The 15890-nt window shown below is 32.7% G+C and overlaps 1 protein-coding gene across 6 annotated transcripts in view; it reads right to left on the reverse strand.

Annotated features, from left to right (window-relative positions):
* Positions 1-920: 920 nt before the first annotated feature.
* Positions 921-15890, reverse strand: part of LOC105477433 (EPH receptor A6) — a 950680-nt gene continuing 935710 nt past the window's right edge. For all 6 annotated transcript variants that reach the window (XM_071092526.1, XM_011733921.3, XM_011733919.3 and 3 more), the window contains 2 exons: positions 14919-15068; positions 921-13917 (listed from right to left, as the gene is read on the reverse strand). In XM_071092526.1, coding sequence (XP_070948627.1) covers positions 13803-13917; positions 14919-15068 — 265 coding nt within the window. In that variant the 3' untranslated portion in view covers positions 921-13802. The remainder of the gene's footprint in view (positions 13918-14918; positions 15069-15890) is intronic.

Here is a 15890-nt window from a genome sequence, read left to right on the forward strand (position 1 = left end):
ACTCTAGCCTGGGCAACAGGGTAACACCCTGCACTCAAAACGAAACAAAAAGCATAAAGGCTGGGCATAGTGGTTCACACTGTAATCCCACCACTTTGGGAGGCTAAGGCAGGAGGATCCCTGGAGGCCAGAGGTTGGAGACCCCATCTCTATTAAAAATAAATACATACAAATATTTCATATGGTTGAATCTGCTGTTTTGGTGCTTTGTCAACTGAAACTCCTCTCAAGAGTACATTCAGAGGCCCAGATACAATTATTCTGCTTGATTTAAGAAGTTAGTTTGACTCTTTTCATTGTATTATGACAATAACAAGCTTTAAAAATGCTACGTGATTTCCTTAAAGCCACTTAAGGTAACTATAACAGAAGATAATTTTAGGTACCTTCTCACCAGTTTTAATTTCATACTGACTTAGAACTGTAGTAAGAAAATTATAAAAAATAAAAGAGTCAGATACAATGAATACAGCACTGTTCTGATTAATTGATTAATTCAGGATACTTTTAGCGTTATTTTCTCACCAGCAACTTTTAAAAGAATATAGATAATCCCTGATTTATAACTTACTGCAAGTTTTTGGCGTAAACTTTGGTTTAAAGCTGTGTTTCAACAGTTGATATTATGTATACCCTTTTTTCATCTGCAATTTCTGTGCAGTACTGCCTCTGCAATGAACACTTTAATTTACTTGAATCTCACAAAATATTTTCCAATATAAAATTGCTACAAAAACATTTACTAGTTTTTTTATAGTGATTTCTGTGAATTTATGTTTAAACCTAAAGACATTATTTCAACAATTTACAACTATGATTTTGCATCCAGAATTACTACATTATCTAAAGAGCATCTAGATTAGACCAAAAAATAAATGCATTAAATCTGCATACATACAACAATACAAAAAAGTCACAAATTCAACCACCAAAACTGTAACTTTTATTTGCCAATAGATATTTTAATAAACAGGCTTACTCCATCTGTAAGACCCTGATAATGCCTCTTAGGAAATCATAGAAAAATAAAATACAATAATTAGTAGTTTGTACCTTGTACAAAAATCTTGTTATGTTGCTCAGCAGGTAGTTTGCTAAACACCATATTCTTTCAGCAAATAGATGACATATGTTATGCAATTCACCACAAACAACCCCTCATATTGAGAGCTGAGCATTCTATAACACTATTAACTTGTAAGCATGCCAGCACATGAAAATTTACATGGAAAGTTATAATATTATAGTAGATTTTTTAAAAGATAAAAATAGTACCACCTTCAAAGAAGTCTGCACTACTTCACTGCTATAGTAAAGTAGATAATAGGTAGGATTGCAGTTCAATTGTTAACACCTTTTGACGTTGTTTATCGCTCTACCATATTGTGATTACAAGCAGAAAAGAGAACGTAGGCTGTGTCAGGAACCTGAGTGGAAGGCATATATTGAAGTTTTAAATGGTGATAGAATACTAAAGAGAAAAAACATAAAACAGTGCTATACTTCCTTATTCTCATAGATAAATCTTTTTCTCCTTTTGTAAGAGCAGATGGGTAGAGAGTTAAATCCTTAATTAATAATAAATAGCTTCTTGACAAGTTACAAAGATGCTTTAAAAATCATATTCGTACTTATAGGGAGGGAAACAATTTTTAGCTGTCATATTTTAGTCAAATATAGCTCTATCAGGGATTAAATATCTCAACCTAGACATGTTATGTAGGTATTTTATATAAATATGCTCTTCAGTTTTCATACACTTTAGGATTTGTGCTACAAAGATTTTATAACATTTTGAGTGCACTGCAATTGTTGATATTGTCTACCATTTAAAATTTGATGTGGCCATTTAAATATTTAAAATGTTTAATCGAATACATATTTATATGTACATCTATATCTTTATATTTTTGGCTATGCTAGAACAGCAAAAAATGGAGAGCAATCTCATTCCATTATTCACAATCTAATTTCACATCAAATCCAAATAATAATGCATCTTTAAATTCCAACATATTGAATTACAGACAACCTAGAGAGATGCATATACACACACAGACACATATATGTATGTATATGTCTATATGTATATGTATGTATATATGTATATATACGTATAGTATATATATATATACATGTAGTGTATATATACACACACATATATACACACACACATATCTCTCTCTCCAGAAATAAAGCACCAAGCACAATTAAAATATCGCATTCTTCCTATAGGATAGAGAGGGGCACAATGAACAACCAACTATATTGCCCATGTGTTTTCCATAAATGACAGAAGGCACTGATGTTTTCCATATGAAAACAAATAATTTTTACTAAAAGATTAGTTCCTGTTTGTCTTTTAGAATTTATATGGGACCTCAATACCCTCCCAAGTAGTGTTTGAAAAAAGTGACAGTTTGATCGTGCAATACACATCTTTCAGGATTAAGCTAATTTTAATTTTGATAGGCTTTGAATTATAACAGATTAGCTACAAAATGTTTCTGCCTTTTAATCTGTAATAGATGAAAATAAGGAAAACAGTATTCATGGCATTGAGAAGTTCTCAATCTCTACATTATGGAAAGAAGGACTCTTGTCAGAGTCCTTGGAAACCACGGAATTCAAAGTTTCGGGTCTTCCAATAAGATGTCTCAAAAATATTTAGTAAATATGCCTTTAAAATATTTCATCAAATATATATTCACTGTCCTACTATCCAACTACTTACATATGTCTCCTCCAACCTATACGCCCTTCCCATCCTCCATATTGGCTTTTATCTCATTATTGGTAAAATTAAAAAAAAAAACTTACATAGTAACATTCTTCCCTTTCTACCACAAATAGACGAACCTATCTGCACATTACACATTTTGCCTTCCCTTTCAGTGGAGTTCTATATTCCCACACCTATCAAAAATGAACCTCCCTACTTATGCTCTAAATAGAAACCCCTCTCTCTCAAGGCCTTTGTTACAACGATCATTTATCTTGCACAATCAGTTTTCCCCTATCTGCCAAGTCATTTTCATTAGTAGATAAATATGCTGTAGCATCCTTAAAAAACAAAACAATTCCTTGACTTCCTTTCTCCAGCTATTATCCTATTTCTCTTGCTCCCTTTAAATCAAAGCTTTTTGAGAGAGTTATTTCTAGATACTGACTTCACCTTCTTCCCTTACATCTCTTCTTAATCCATGTCAGTTAGGATTTGACTCCACTACTTCATAGTTGATAGTTGACTCCACTATTTTCATAGTTGATGACCTTGACAAGGTCATCAACAACTTCCATGTTGCAAAATCCCATGGACATTTATTTGTTCTAATCTTGACTTCTTAAAAGCATTTAATCTGGATGAGCAACTGCAATTCCTTTTTTCTAGCTTACTTTATACTCCATTTCTTCTGTTTAATTCTAAATATCTGCCTAACTATTAAACATTGGAATACCATAGAGTGCAATCCTAGGCCTACCTCTACAGGCATTTCCTAGGTGCAAACTTTAAATAGCACGTATATACTGATGCCTTCCAAATCTTGAAGTAGTGAATCCACCACATTTTTGCTTGAATTACTCCAGTAGCCTCATGCATATTGTTTGACCCTATCTCCTTCTCCTCTCTTTGCCTCATTTCAGTGTACCAAGAACACTGTTCTCTACTCTCCAACACTCCAAATTTTCGTTCATTAACTATTCCCCTCTGCTTGTAATTTCATTCATTAAATTTTCCCTCTGCTTGTAATGCTTTTCCCCCAAATCTTCTCATGGATGCTTCCTTCTTCCTTTTCAGATATCAGTTTAAATGCCATGTCCTTAGGGAAGATTTCCTCTACCGCTTAAGGGAGCCACAGTCATGCTATGTAACATTTTTAATTGTCAACACATCACTATTTCTTCATTGTGTATCTTTATCACTAGAAGGTCAATTCCATGAGACAGGGACTTTGCTTGTCTTGGTCACCATATATCCTCAGTGCTTAGAACAGGACAAGGGTACATGGTAATAGTGTTCAATAAACAGTTGAATGGAATGAATGGATTTACAGATAAACATATTTTAAAGGTATGTCAGTGTGTGTATATATATACACATATACATATATATACATGTGTGTGTGTGTGTGTGTATGTATATACACACAAAATTTAGGAATTATACAATTCTGGACCAGTAAAGGAGACATGATCTTTAATTTGTTGTTGCTATGGTTATATTTGTTATATAGTTTAAAGAGGTTAACACTAAGCTTTAACTGATGTTTTTATTGTTATAGATACCTTATTATTGCATTTAATGGTAGAGTGATCCAGGTTGTAAGGGGGGAAAACGATTATTTTGTTTTCGCAAAGGTTTTTGGAAATTCTGAAGAAAATAAGCAGATTACATATAAATGGAGTAGCTTTTCACTCTTGTTTGAAGCATCCTATTTGGTAAGATTTTAAAAAGTGAGTAAGTAGTAAGTAGTGAGAAGTTACTATAAAAAATATATGTTCTTATTTTGAATTTATAACATCCAGTGGAGAATTTTCATTTTGTATTTCCATTCATAGGAAGCGTTTGCTTTCTCTAGCAAACTTTAGGGGATATCAGACTAATATTAAATAAAAGAAGAATAACTTCAAAAAGAATAACTTCTAGCCACTGTGCTATGATGCTGGGTTTCAACTTCTTTGAGAGTTGGAAACTTTCAAGCATAATGAGACCAAATGGAAATACAAAAAACACAATGGCTCTTTTTTAAAATACTTAAAACAACTGGAAAGAGAAGGCAGTCTTCTTGAAAGAATATAAGCATTTAGAGATCAAAATATATTATATCACATTAAGTTAATATGTAAGTACTACATTTTAAGCATTGAGTATGTGTAAAATTAATACAATTGCTTAAAAAGATAAATTGATGCTAAAATATGGTATTAAGTAAATTCCTTTTTTATGCATCTTGATATATACTATTTTTACATTTAATAATGGCAGGAAAAATTCTCTTTATTATCCCTGGGATAATTTATTAATATGTTTAAAGTGCTGTGGCAGTCCAATATTCAATGTATTATTATTTGAACTTTTTGGCAAATTCTTTGATTATATATGTCTTGGAAAACAAAGGATTAATAATATGGAAATGTTAAGAATTTCGATGACTTATTCTATTACAAAACATTTTTAAAATAAACTTTTTCCTATTTTTGATGTTTTGATTTCTTTCTAATTTTATATATCAATTAATATTTTAACAACTATTAGTGTACTCATTTATATTAGAGATTCCCATCCTTGAAATGCACTTTAGTTTCAAAATTACCAGCAAGAGTACTATGACATACTTTTTATTCACTCTTTTCTAACAGTTTTTAAAATGAGGTAACAATTTTAAAACAAACTCCTCTTTGTACTGTATTGCCTTTTAGTGTTTTCCTTAATTTTAGTGGAACTTAGTCTGTTGCCATGTTCTGCATTCTTTCTTTGCCTCTGATTTTTCAAAAAATGAGGTTACTATAGCAGGTATTCCATAATTGACATTTTAAGAAACAAAGACTGTTAAAAATTATTCCTTCAAAATTCAAAATTAAACTGTCAAAGTTTTCAGTGTACACAAAATTAAGTATAATTTATGTAAAATATACCAAAGATATTTATATCCTGTATATATTCAATGTTTTCCAATGTCACAATCCAAGGTGGAATGTGATTAACCAAATGAATAATAATGTATCCAAAATCAAGCACACACAGTAGTCTTTACATCAGCTGCTACTCATGTTCATATTTGTTAACATTGCTCAGGTATTGTGTCCTGCTCCCTCCCCAAAATGCTCCCATTTCACATTTTGATTTTTTTTACTCTAAGAAGCCTAAAAACCATAAAATTTTATCAAAGCTACATTTTTTTGGTAAGAACAAAATGAGATTTTTGCATAGTATGAATATATTAATACATTTTTCTTTGAAGACATATCTAGCATGGGAAGAAAGAGTACATAATAAATTCCAAACTTCAATGACAAACATTTATACACATTAAATCTTACTTTCCATGCAGAGCAGCAATTTAAAAAAGCCCCAATCATTGTTTATTAACTGTATGTGATATTCAGCATGTCTTAAAGATACTTTGAGGATATTGCAGTAATAGCTCCTGATAATATACCAATGGATATTTAAATAAGTTCAATGTAACAATGTGTACATCAATCACATTGACAGAATAAAATAGCTTGTTCAGTTACAAGTTTGTTAGCAAATTATTGGCCATTGATTTTTGTTATAGAGCTTCTAAAGACTACAATTTTGAGCAGACTTATTTTGAAGACAAAAACTGTATGGTAATAAATAAAGCATGCACAGTTAAAGAAAAACTTCCTCATGACTTTAATAATTATATTACTAGGTAGATGAGAATTCTAAAGATAGCAAAAGTTACTACTTTGAAAAATGAACTAATGTGAATAATTATATTATGGCTCCTCTAATTAAGTGAATGAAGATGTATTTAAATGTAAATTTAACAAAAGCAATTTCTATCTAAATGCACACAGTTCACCCTACAAATTACTAAAGGTAGAAAAGAGATTTTTAATTATAAAAGCAGTGGAGGAGGACATTTTACATACAGTAAAAATCTTAAAAGTGTAGTGTTTGCCCATCTTTACAAATTAGCATTCTTCTCCCTATCCTGAGTTTGAAAAATTAAAGGATATTGAGTCTTTATAGAACAGAATCAAATTAAGACTGTTCTAAAAATGAGCTACAAATTTGGAAAAACTTGTAGAGAAATGTTCATATCAATTTGCTTCTCGTGTAAGCTCATATTTAACTCATGAAACAAAGATATCTATCCTCAGTTACTAATACCTAAATATACAAATTGAATGGAATATACGAAAAATGATTTTTATATCCTTGGAGTTTTCTCTATAATAATGTATTATTTTGGGATAATGATAGTTCTTACTTCAGTGAGGAATAATGAGATGGAGACCCTGTTACTAACTAAATAAGAAACCTGAATTAGAGTTGTCCTCCTTTTATTATTTTGTAGAGCACCGTGTCTATACTTGTATCTCAGTTGTTCTGATTTATTGAGCTTGTAACTTATTATCTAACCAAAAATGAGTTTATTATGACAAATTAAAAATGGCCAGAGGTCACAAATAATGCAGAAAATACAGGTAAGAACAGTTTTACTTGAGGGAAGATTTTCACTAATTCTGATACTTTTCTAAGTCCTGAGAAGATTGTGTTGTTAATTTTTACCTTATTTTTTAATTAAATGTAGAAGCCACATCTTTATTTAACATTTAAGAGCTATTTTTCCTCCTCATCTGTCAAGGGATTTTTCTTTAATACCTTTGTTATTCTTAGGAATGAATTAGTTGTGTCTAAGGGTAATGGAATTCTTCGAGACTTTCTCTATAATGAAACAAAAAAATAATGATGTAGAGATTTGTTACTTTGATTAATCAGTGTGAACGTTCAAGCAATAACTTTTCCATGTTTCCTTTAAAAGAAAACTTTGAGGCCGGCCCTGTAATCCCAGCACTTTGGGAGACCGAGGCGGGTGAATCACGGGGTCAGAGACCATCCTGGTTAACACGGTGAAACTCCCTCTCTACTAAAAATACAAAAAATTAGCCGGTCGAGGTGGCGGGCGCCTGTAGTCCCAGCTACTGGGGAGGCTGAGGCAGGAGAATGGCGTGAACCCGGGAGGCGGAGCTTGCAGTGATCCGAGATTGCGCCACTGCACTCCAGCCTAGGCAACAGAGCCAGACTCCATTGCCAAAAAAAAAAAAAAAAAAAAAAAAAGAAAGAAAGAAACTTTGCTTTCAATGGGATAGTGCAAAAATCACTTGATGTTACTGAGATATACAAACTTTGTAGTTGACAGATTCCTTTTTAAAAGGTAAAGTTTATTCATTTTATAGTGCTTTGCCTCCCTTAGTAATTGAAAAGTTTTCTTTTTTTCATTTTAAAATGTAATTTTGGATTGACACTGGCTACCTAAACAGGTTCCAAATATATTGAAAAATCTCAAAAAGTAAATGCTAATAAAACAAAAACTCTTTTGAATTAAGAGCAAAGAGCCCAAGTCTTTCCATTAAAATATAAATGTTCTCGCGGGGCGCAGTGGCTCATGCCTGTAATCCCAGCACTTTGGGAGGCTGAGGCGGGCGGATCACCAGAGGTCGGGAGTTCCAGAACAGCCTGACCAACATGGAGAAACCCCGTCTCTACTAAAAATACAAAATTAGCCGGGCGTGGTGGCGCATGCCTATAATCCAAGCTACTCAGGAGGCTGAGGCAGAATTGCTTGAACCTGGGAGGCGGAGGTTGTGGTGAGCCACGATTGCGCCATTGCACTCCAGCCTGGGCAACATGAGCGAAACTCCATCTCAAAAAGACAAAAAAAAAAAAAAATAAAATAAAATAAAAAAAGATATGAATGTTATTTTTTATACATTTTATGTAAACTCACTGTTAATTTGAAGCTAATTTATTACTCAGAAAAAGATGATTTGTTAAAACATTTTTATGACCTGTATCTTTTTCTGGATCTTTTAAATTTTTTCCAAGAATACATGTATATTATGCCACAACGACTTATAACAAGAAAAGTTAATTTTTATCCTGAGAAATCTTTGATACATCTCATCAGTACTTTAACAGTAAGAAAAAGATTGTTTACTTTTACACAATATAAGATGTTTCTATCATTTCACTTCGTAATATGTTATAGTCAGGAGTAATCGTCTATGTCCCCTGTTAAATGGATGGAGTTTGAAAGGATTTTATGCTACCACTGCAGTTCATACCTATTATTATGTTTATTAGAACCAGTGAATAAGCTTGAACAAGAGATTACTCCAGAATTGCTCTTGAAAAAAAAGCTGATGTTTTCTAACAGGAGGAACTTTTGAGGTAGTGAATCCATATACGAACTGACAGGTATGCTACCAGACAATAAAAATCTGTGACTCCTGATGAGGATCAACTCTTAATGAGAGAAACTGTTTTAGAGAACCCAGGATGCATGCTTCCCCCTGCCAGAGGGATTATGGGGTGTTTGGGAAGAATACTATGAGAATTTGAGGTCCAAAATATCTTTCCATTTGAATTGGAATTGCAAATCCAATTCACACTGGACGAAGTTCCTATTTATTTCTTTATATTCTATGGAAAGTGCTATCCCCCACTGACATGGCAACCAGAGCAAACAAAGCAAATAAAACTCTAAATTTTAATGAGAGTTACTTGAAGACAACGACAGCACAGCCAAACTTATCTTTGTAGTAAAATTTTGTGCATATAGGAGATATTCCCTAGATATTTGTTAAGCTGAACTAGATAAAATCTGTAATGTCTTTGCGGAACATTATAAAGATTGAAAAATTGTCAAAAATGTTGCTCATAAAAGCCAAAAGTTAGGTTGTTTCACTACCTTGTATTCTGGTGGAAGAATACCATCCATTTAACCCAGTGTACTCCTCTACCTTTTGGAGTCTTCACATTAAAAAATATTACAATATTTGTGGATTGAATGTAAAGTAATATGAGTCTCTTCTACTTCATGGAATTTGGGATTGGAAAAGTTAAGATGCTCATACTAAAAGAAGTAATACGTATGCTTCAAGTCTCTTTGATATATACAGACATGGACACCAACTGTGAGTTTACATTAGCAGATATTGATCTTAAGATACTATTTTTTAAACTAATAATAAACTTCCTTAGTTAAAGCAATTGAAAAGGATCATCATCATCCATTTCAAAATTACTTTCCAAAGAACTTGATTTCAAGTTAAGGAAAAGCCAGAACCCATATCCTCTTGAGTACAAATGTTCTCAATTACGTGATAGAACCCAAAATATTATAGCTTTTGCAACATCCCCCAGCCCCAAGTCTCTTCTAAGGAGATCTATACAATCTTTTCAGATTTGTTGGGCTACCTTTTTTATGCTGATCGGGATAATGTGTGACGTGATAGAAGCTGAGAAAGGAATAAAAAGATAGGATGGGGGAATTAAAAACAGGGCTGAGAAAGTTTTAGAAAATTTAATAAAAGAGGAGAAAAGAAAGAACTAGTACAATAAAAATTATGAGATGAGAGATTTAACTGACTGCCTTGTAGAACAGAAATTTGATAGGAAAATACACCAAAACACATTTTTAAGAAGTGTGGTTGGGTGATATGTAAAACAATTCATTCTTCACCATCTCTTCTGAAGAGCTTCTTTAGAGCCTTTGCTTTTCAAGGACCGGATTTGGATTTGTTTTCCATTCATGGGCTGAGATAGGTTTTAAAGCTATTGCTGGAAGGCAGTTTTATTCAGGTTATACTTTGATAGATTTTAAAGAGCAATGCAGAGTGAAATAAGATGTTTTATTTTGATATGGAATGTAGAACATTTATCACCAGTTATAACTCAGTGCAAAACTGCTATAATTCTTGATTCGTGTTAAACCAGATGAATTTTGCAATTTGATTGCTTTTTTTGAAATGATTTAAATACCTTATCTCTCTCCTTGATTGTACATTGTTTTTACTTTTTTTTCCAAATATGCCTTCTACTATGAGATAGTGAGTTCTCTACAGACTGAAAATTGACCATCTAGAAAATAAAATGAAAATGATTTTTTGACTGTCTGGTTTTAAAATACAAAACACCCCCTCAGTAGCATAGATCAAGACATTTAAAATAAAGTAATTATATGAGTCTATATGCATATTTTAGGTATCAAAGGTTATTCCTGAAGACTCATGATTTATGGAAGTTACTTATTCTCTTTTTATAATTAAGTTTTATGCTTTTTATATTAAACAGATTTAATTACCTAAAATGTACACTAGTAAGTCTTAAAATGTTTCATGTAAAATTTTCAAATGAATTTGGCATTTTAACTGTTAATATTCCTGGGATCATGGGGTCCATGATTGGTAGGCAGTAAATAATATCCTTATATTTTAATGTTTCTGTTTAATCTTGCACACATATTTCAATCTTGCTGTAACCATGATGAAGTTCAAAGTTTCATTTAAGATTATCATGCTTACAGTTCTGAAAAATAAAAATATAATTTAAAAGGAATTTTGAAGGAGATATGGGGTGAGAGACAAAGCAAAAAGGTAGTTTTATGATACTATAGAAAAGATGTTAGGGAAAGAAAAAGTAAGTACAAATTAACCAGATGTAGAATAGGATCATCAGACATTTTAAAAGAAAAAATTCTTATCAGACAACTTTAGTCTTGCAATCACTGAATGCTCATCCCATAGAAGTTTAAATAACTTAATAGAATTTATTTCAAGGTACACAGATGGTGCTGACAGAGTCCTGTGGAAGACCATATTATTCTATTTCTTATTTTTCTAAATACCTTTTTTGTATTATAAAAATAAATATATGATTAATAAATTTAATCTGTTTTACATCTGTTCTTATTTAATATATATTTGAAGACAGGTAAATATGGAAATTTTATATTTCTTTTAAATGTATCCAGATTTGTGTAATGTTATCAAGCAAACTTCAGATAGTCTATGAGTGATGCACAACCATGCAGGTTGATGGCTGGAAAATGTGGCTAGCTATATCTGGCATACTTACTTAAAAAGTGATGGATTTCCCATCGACCCCCACCTTTTTTTCTTTTTGTATATTTTAAGAAGTACCTAAAGACTCTTCCTTCTAGCTTTGCTTTACACATTTGTTTTGAAATGAGAAGGATTAAGCTGTGGTAGGGAAAAATCAGGAGGTAAGTCAGCAAAAGAAAATATGTAGAAGGGTCTAATATAATGGGACAACCAACAAAATCTAAATACAAGAAAAAATGGCCGGGCTCCGTGGCTCACGCCTGTAATCTCAGCACTTTGGGAGGCCGAGGCGGGCAGATCACTTGAGGTCAGGAGTTCGAGACCAGCCTGGCCAACACAGTGAAACTCCGTCTCTACTAAAAATACAAAAATTAGCCAGGCATGGTGGCAGGCATCTGTAATTCCAGCTACTCGGGAGGCTGAGGCAGGAGAATGGCTTGAACCCAGGAGGCGAAGGTTGCAGTGAGCTGAGATCGCGCCATTGCACTCCAGCCTGGGCAACAAGAGCAAAACACCTCTGTCTCAAAAACAAACAAACAAACAAAAAACAAAAACAAAAACAAAAAATCCAAACAGGGTCCTTTATTAAAAAACAAACAAACAAAAACTACTATGACAAAAAATGAATTTAGATAGGAATTTGTCAATGTGGGTAGGGCACCATTATCACTGAGATCCTATAAAAGCTAATTTATTAAATCAGTATCTTTAGACAACCTACTCTGTTTTTCTCCTTCAACACATTTTACTTACTCTTCCACCTAAAACAGTAATCATTTTTTTTAGTTTTACAGGGAGCAGCTGATTTTATAATTTAATTTTTTCATAAGATATAGCACTATTTTGATAAGCCAACTCAGCTTAAATCACTTAACATATGTATTTACCTTTGTTTTTTAAGCCTCTCAGAAGATGATGACAACAACATATCTTAGCTGTGTTCTCATTTTTATGTAACTGTATGTTGGACCCAGGTTGACACACTATGCTCATGTGTAAGATCTGTTTACTCTTTGGAGTATTCATACTTATTTCTTAGAAGGTTTGGAAAAGAGCTCAGCATGTTCATGTAACTTATTTTTGCAAATAAAACATAAGAACGCTTCAACTTGCAAAATGCACCGATACCAAATGGTCAGCTAAGTATGTTTATTTCTTTGGGCCACCATGTATCTATCATAAAGTTCTGTTTAAATTAATAATTTTACATTAAATCTAAGGGTATAATCTAATGTATTTTATTCAAAGCAATTCTACTGAGAATGACTAATTTTCTCAGTGCTTTGATAATTGCTTTTGCAAATTTGTGACAGTGCACAAAGGGAATAGTCATGGATTTATCCCAAGCTTTTCTCTATGAAAGCCATAATTAGATCAATGAAGTCACTCTTGGTCTTTCCAGGAGTGGTCTTCATAAGGTAGTAGAGAAATATACTACAGTTAGTAAAAAATAAATAAATAAATAAAATTAGAGGTGAAAAGCCTTTAAACTACCACCTACTATGAAATATATGTGACACTACAAAGTTAATTTTTAAAAAATTGACAAACCCAGCCTCAGATGATTTATAAACACAGTATTTTTTTCTCCCTCCCTAATAACCCCCTTCTCATCATAGTCATACCTCACAAAAATTTATTACATGGTATCACTGGTCATTTCTGCAAATAATTCTAAAAATATCAGGCACCAACAGTTAAACTATTAAAAAGTAAAGTAACAATACAACCAATAGAGCTGAATATAATTACCTAAAAATGAAACATTTATGTCAATTTGGAAGCTACTTGATCACAAAATATGAAAGAAAGGTTAACTAGTTCTTTCTCATCTACCATCACACTCTAGATACATCACTAAGGAAGCCCCACCTGGATACATTTCTTTAGGTTGAGTCCGTGAACACTTCCCATATACTGCTTATACAAACTTACACATCCAGGCTGAGTTATTTACCATTGCGTAGCGATAATCTGCAGTGGGCCAGGGTTTTATTTGCAGGTTATTCAGAGCGGATTTATGTAGCATGATTTTAAAATCCTGGTTGGAAGCATAAACATAAGGTGTGTGCCTATAGTCTGAACCGAAGACTGCAGTTTGTGAAGTGATGTTTGGAGAATCAGAAGAGAGACTAGTAGAGAGGATATCGTTCATTTTAGAAATGCCGAGGCACAAAACACAGGTGCTTGTAGTACTTTCATACATGAAATCCCTTCTCCTGTATGTGCATCATGTGTAAACGTAAAGTCTGTATACTGCTGACTATTCGTCTCTGGTGTCCAATGAGTATGACTCCAATTCTTCTAATGTCACTGAGAGAGAGGAGAGCGAGAGCAAGAGCGAGAGCGAGAGAGAGAAAGAGAGAGAGAGAGATACAGAATATGAACATTTAGATCTGATAAGCATGCGAGATAAAATGATTATGTAAATATATTAAATAAGCGCCCTGCCACAGTTGCGAAAAAATGGTGTAGCTTACTTGTTAAACAGAGATTTAGATGAGCAGCAAAAGTTTATTTTTTTTCCTTTTCTCTGGATCCACAGAATGCGTAAAGTTAATCTCAGATGTAACAATATGTATTTTTCAATTTCATACACAGGTACTCATATAATATTCAGATATTTCATAGGTGTAAAGGCTATATAATTTAGGTAATGATATACATTTGCAACAGTATTAGCAAAATGGTGAGTATGTAGGATGGAGGGTATAATGTGAACTCCATTTGATTTCTCATGGGTTTTTGATATCTGGAAAAATTGCCCTTATGTTGTACTGTATGAAATTGCCATTAGTGTCTTAAAACAATGGCACTTTAATATGGTTCAACGTAACCATTTAGTCTTTTAAACATATGTTAAATATTTTCATTGCATGTAGGCAAAGGACAATCTTTGAGACAGTGGAAAATGGTTGACCATTATAATATCTAGAAGGAGCTCTGAAAATGACATGATCATATTGCATTAATTTGATGAAGGTAATAGGAATTGATTATGCAATATTAATATATGTGAGTAAAATTTGCCAAGGTAAAATTAAGTTGGCATAAAGTCTGATTTGGATGAGAGTAACGTGCATTTTAGAAAACATTTAAAATATTTTAAATAGCTATTTGAATTAAATATATTCTTTCAAAGAATAATAGTTAAAAGTGTAATGTCCAACTTTCACTAGAATGATAGTCAGAAATGGTGAGAAAACACTGGGAAATTACCTACTAGCCTAAGGAAAGGTGTTCTTGATACAGCATTTGAACATATAATCCCCAGCAGGGCATCTAGTTACAGTAATAACCCCAGTATCACTTACTCAATGCTCATTCTTGAAATCAGGTCAAAAGTTGTAAACCCTGCTGCCATGAAGTTATTCTTGTATTGCCCCATCTTTATAGAATCTAGCCAGTCACCAACTGTGACAAACAAAGGATATTCTGGAACTTCACCAGGGGACTCTGGCATTCTGTAAGAAAACAAAACAAAGCAAAACAAAACAAAACATGGAGAGCATTTAAAAGCCAAAAAAAGCATGAATCATGGAATTTTCATTTTCCTTTTACAATATTCTTACATCTAATGTTTTCTCCATTTAAAAGCCTCTGATTTTCTATCTTATTCAAATCAATCACTTTAAAAAATTATTTATCAAATCAGTGACTTATCTGGTGGAACACTTTTGCTTTTTGTGCTTTTTGCTACTATGACTGGGCCTTATATTGATTTTTTTCTTTTTAATTTTTTCATGATGGATCTTGAGAGAACTCACATCTTGCTATCCCCCTTCTTCTTATATGTTTTTCTCTTGCATAAAATTGTGTTTTGAAACTTAAGGAATAGCCCATCCCTTGTCCCCACAAGGAGAGTAACTAGCCACAGGATGTTCATTCTTCCCCCGTCTGACCTACCCCTGAATCCATGTCCTTTTCTACATTTGCTGTGATAGTTCTTCTCCTTCTTATGGTGAATTCATTGATCAAACTTCCATTTAGCTGTTCTCAAACATTCAATAATAATTTATCATTTGTTAAAATGTAATTTTTATTGTCGTAGAGTTCTATTGCATGAATAAGATTTACACCCATACAAGCATAGGGTAATGTCCCCAACGCACAGATATTAATAAGACACAAAACACCACAAAATCAATGTTAGGTTGGGTTAACAAGGCAATGATATAGCGATCCTTATTTTTGTTTCTCAGATCTGATGCAAGGGGCAGTATAAAGGTATTACTTTGGAAAGGCTAGGGTATACATGTGCTTATATATACACACACATACATATT

The sequence above is a fragment of the Macaca nemestrina genome, chromosome 2 (genome assembly GCF_043159975.1).
Source record: "Macaca nemestrina isolate mMacNem1 chromosome 2, mMacNem.hap1, whole genome shotgun sequence".
Taxonomy (NCBI): domain Eukaryota; kingdom Metazoa; phylum Chordata; class Mammalia; order Primates; family Cercopithecidae; genus Macaca; species Macaca nemestrina.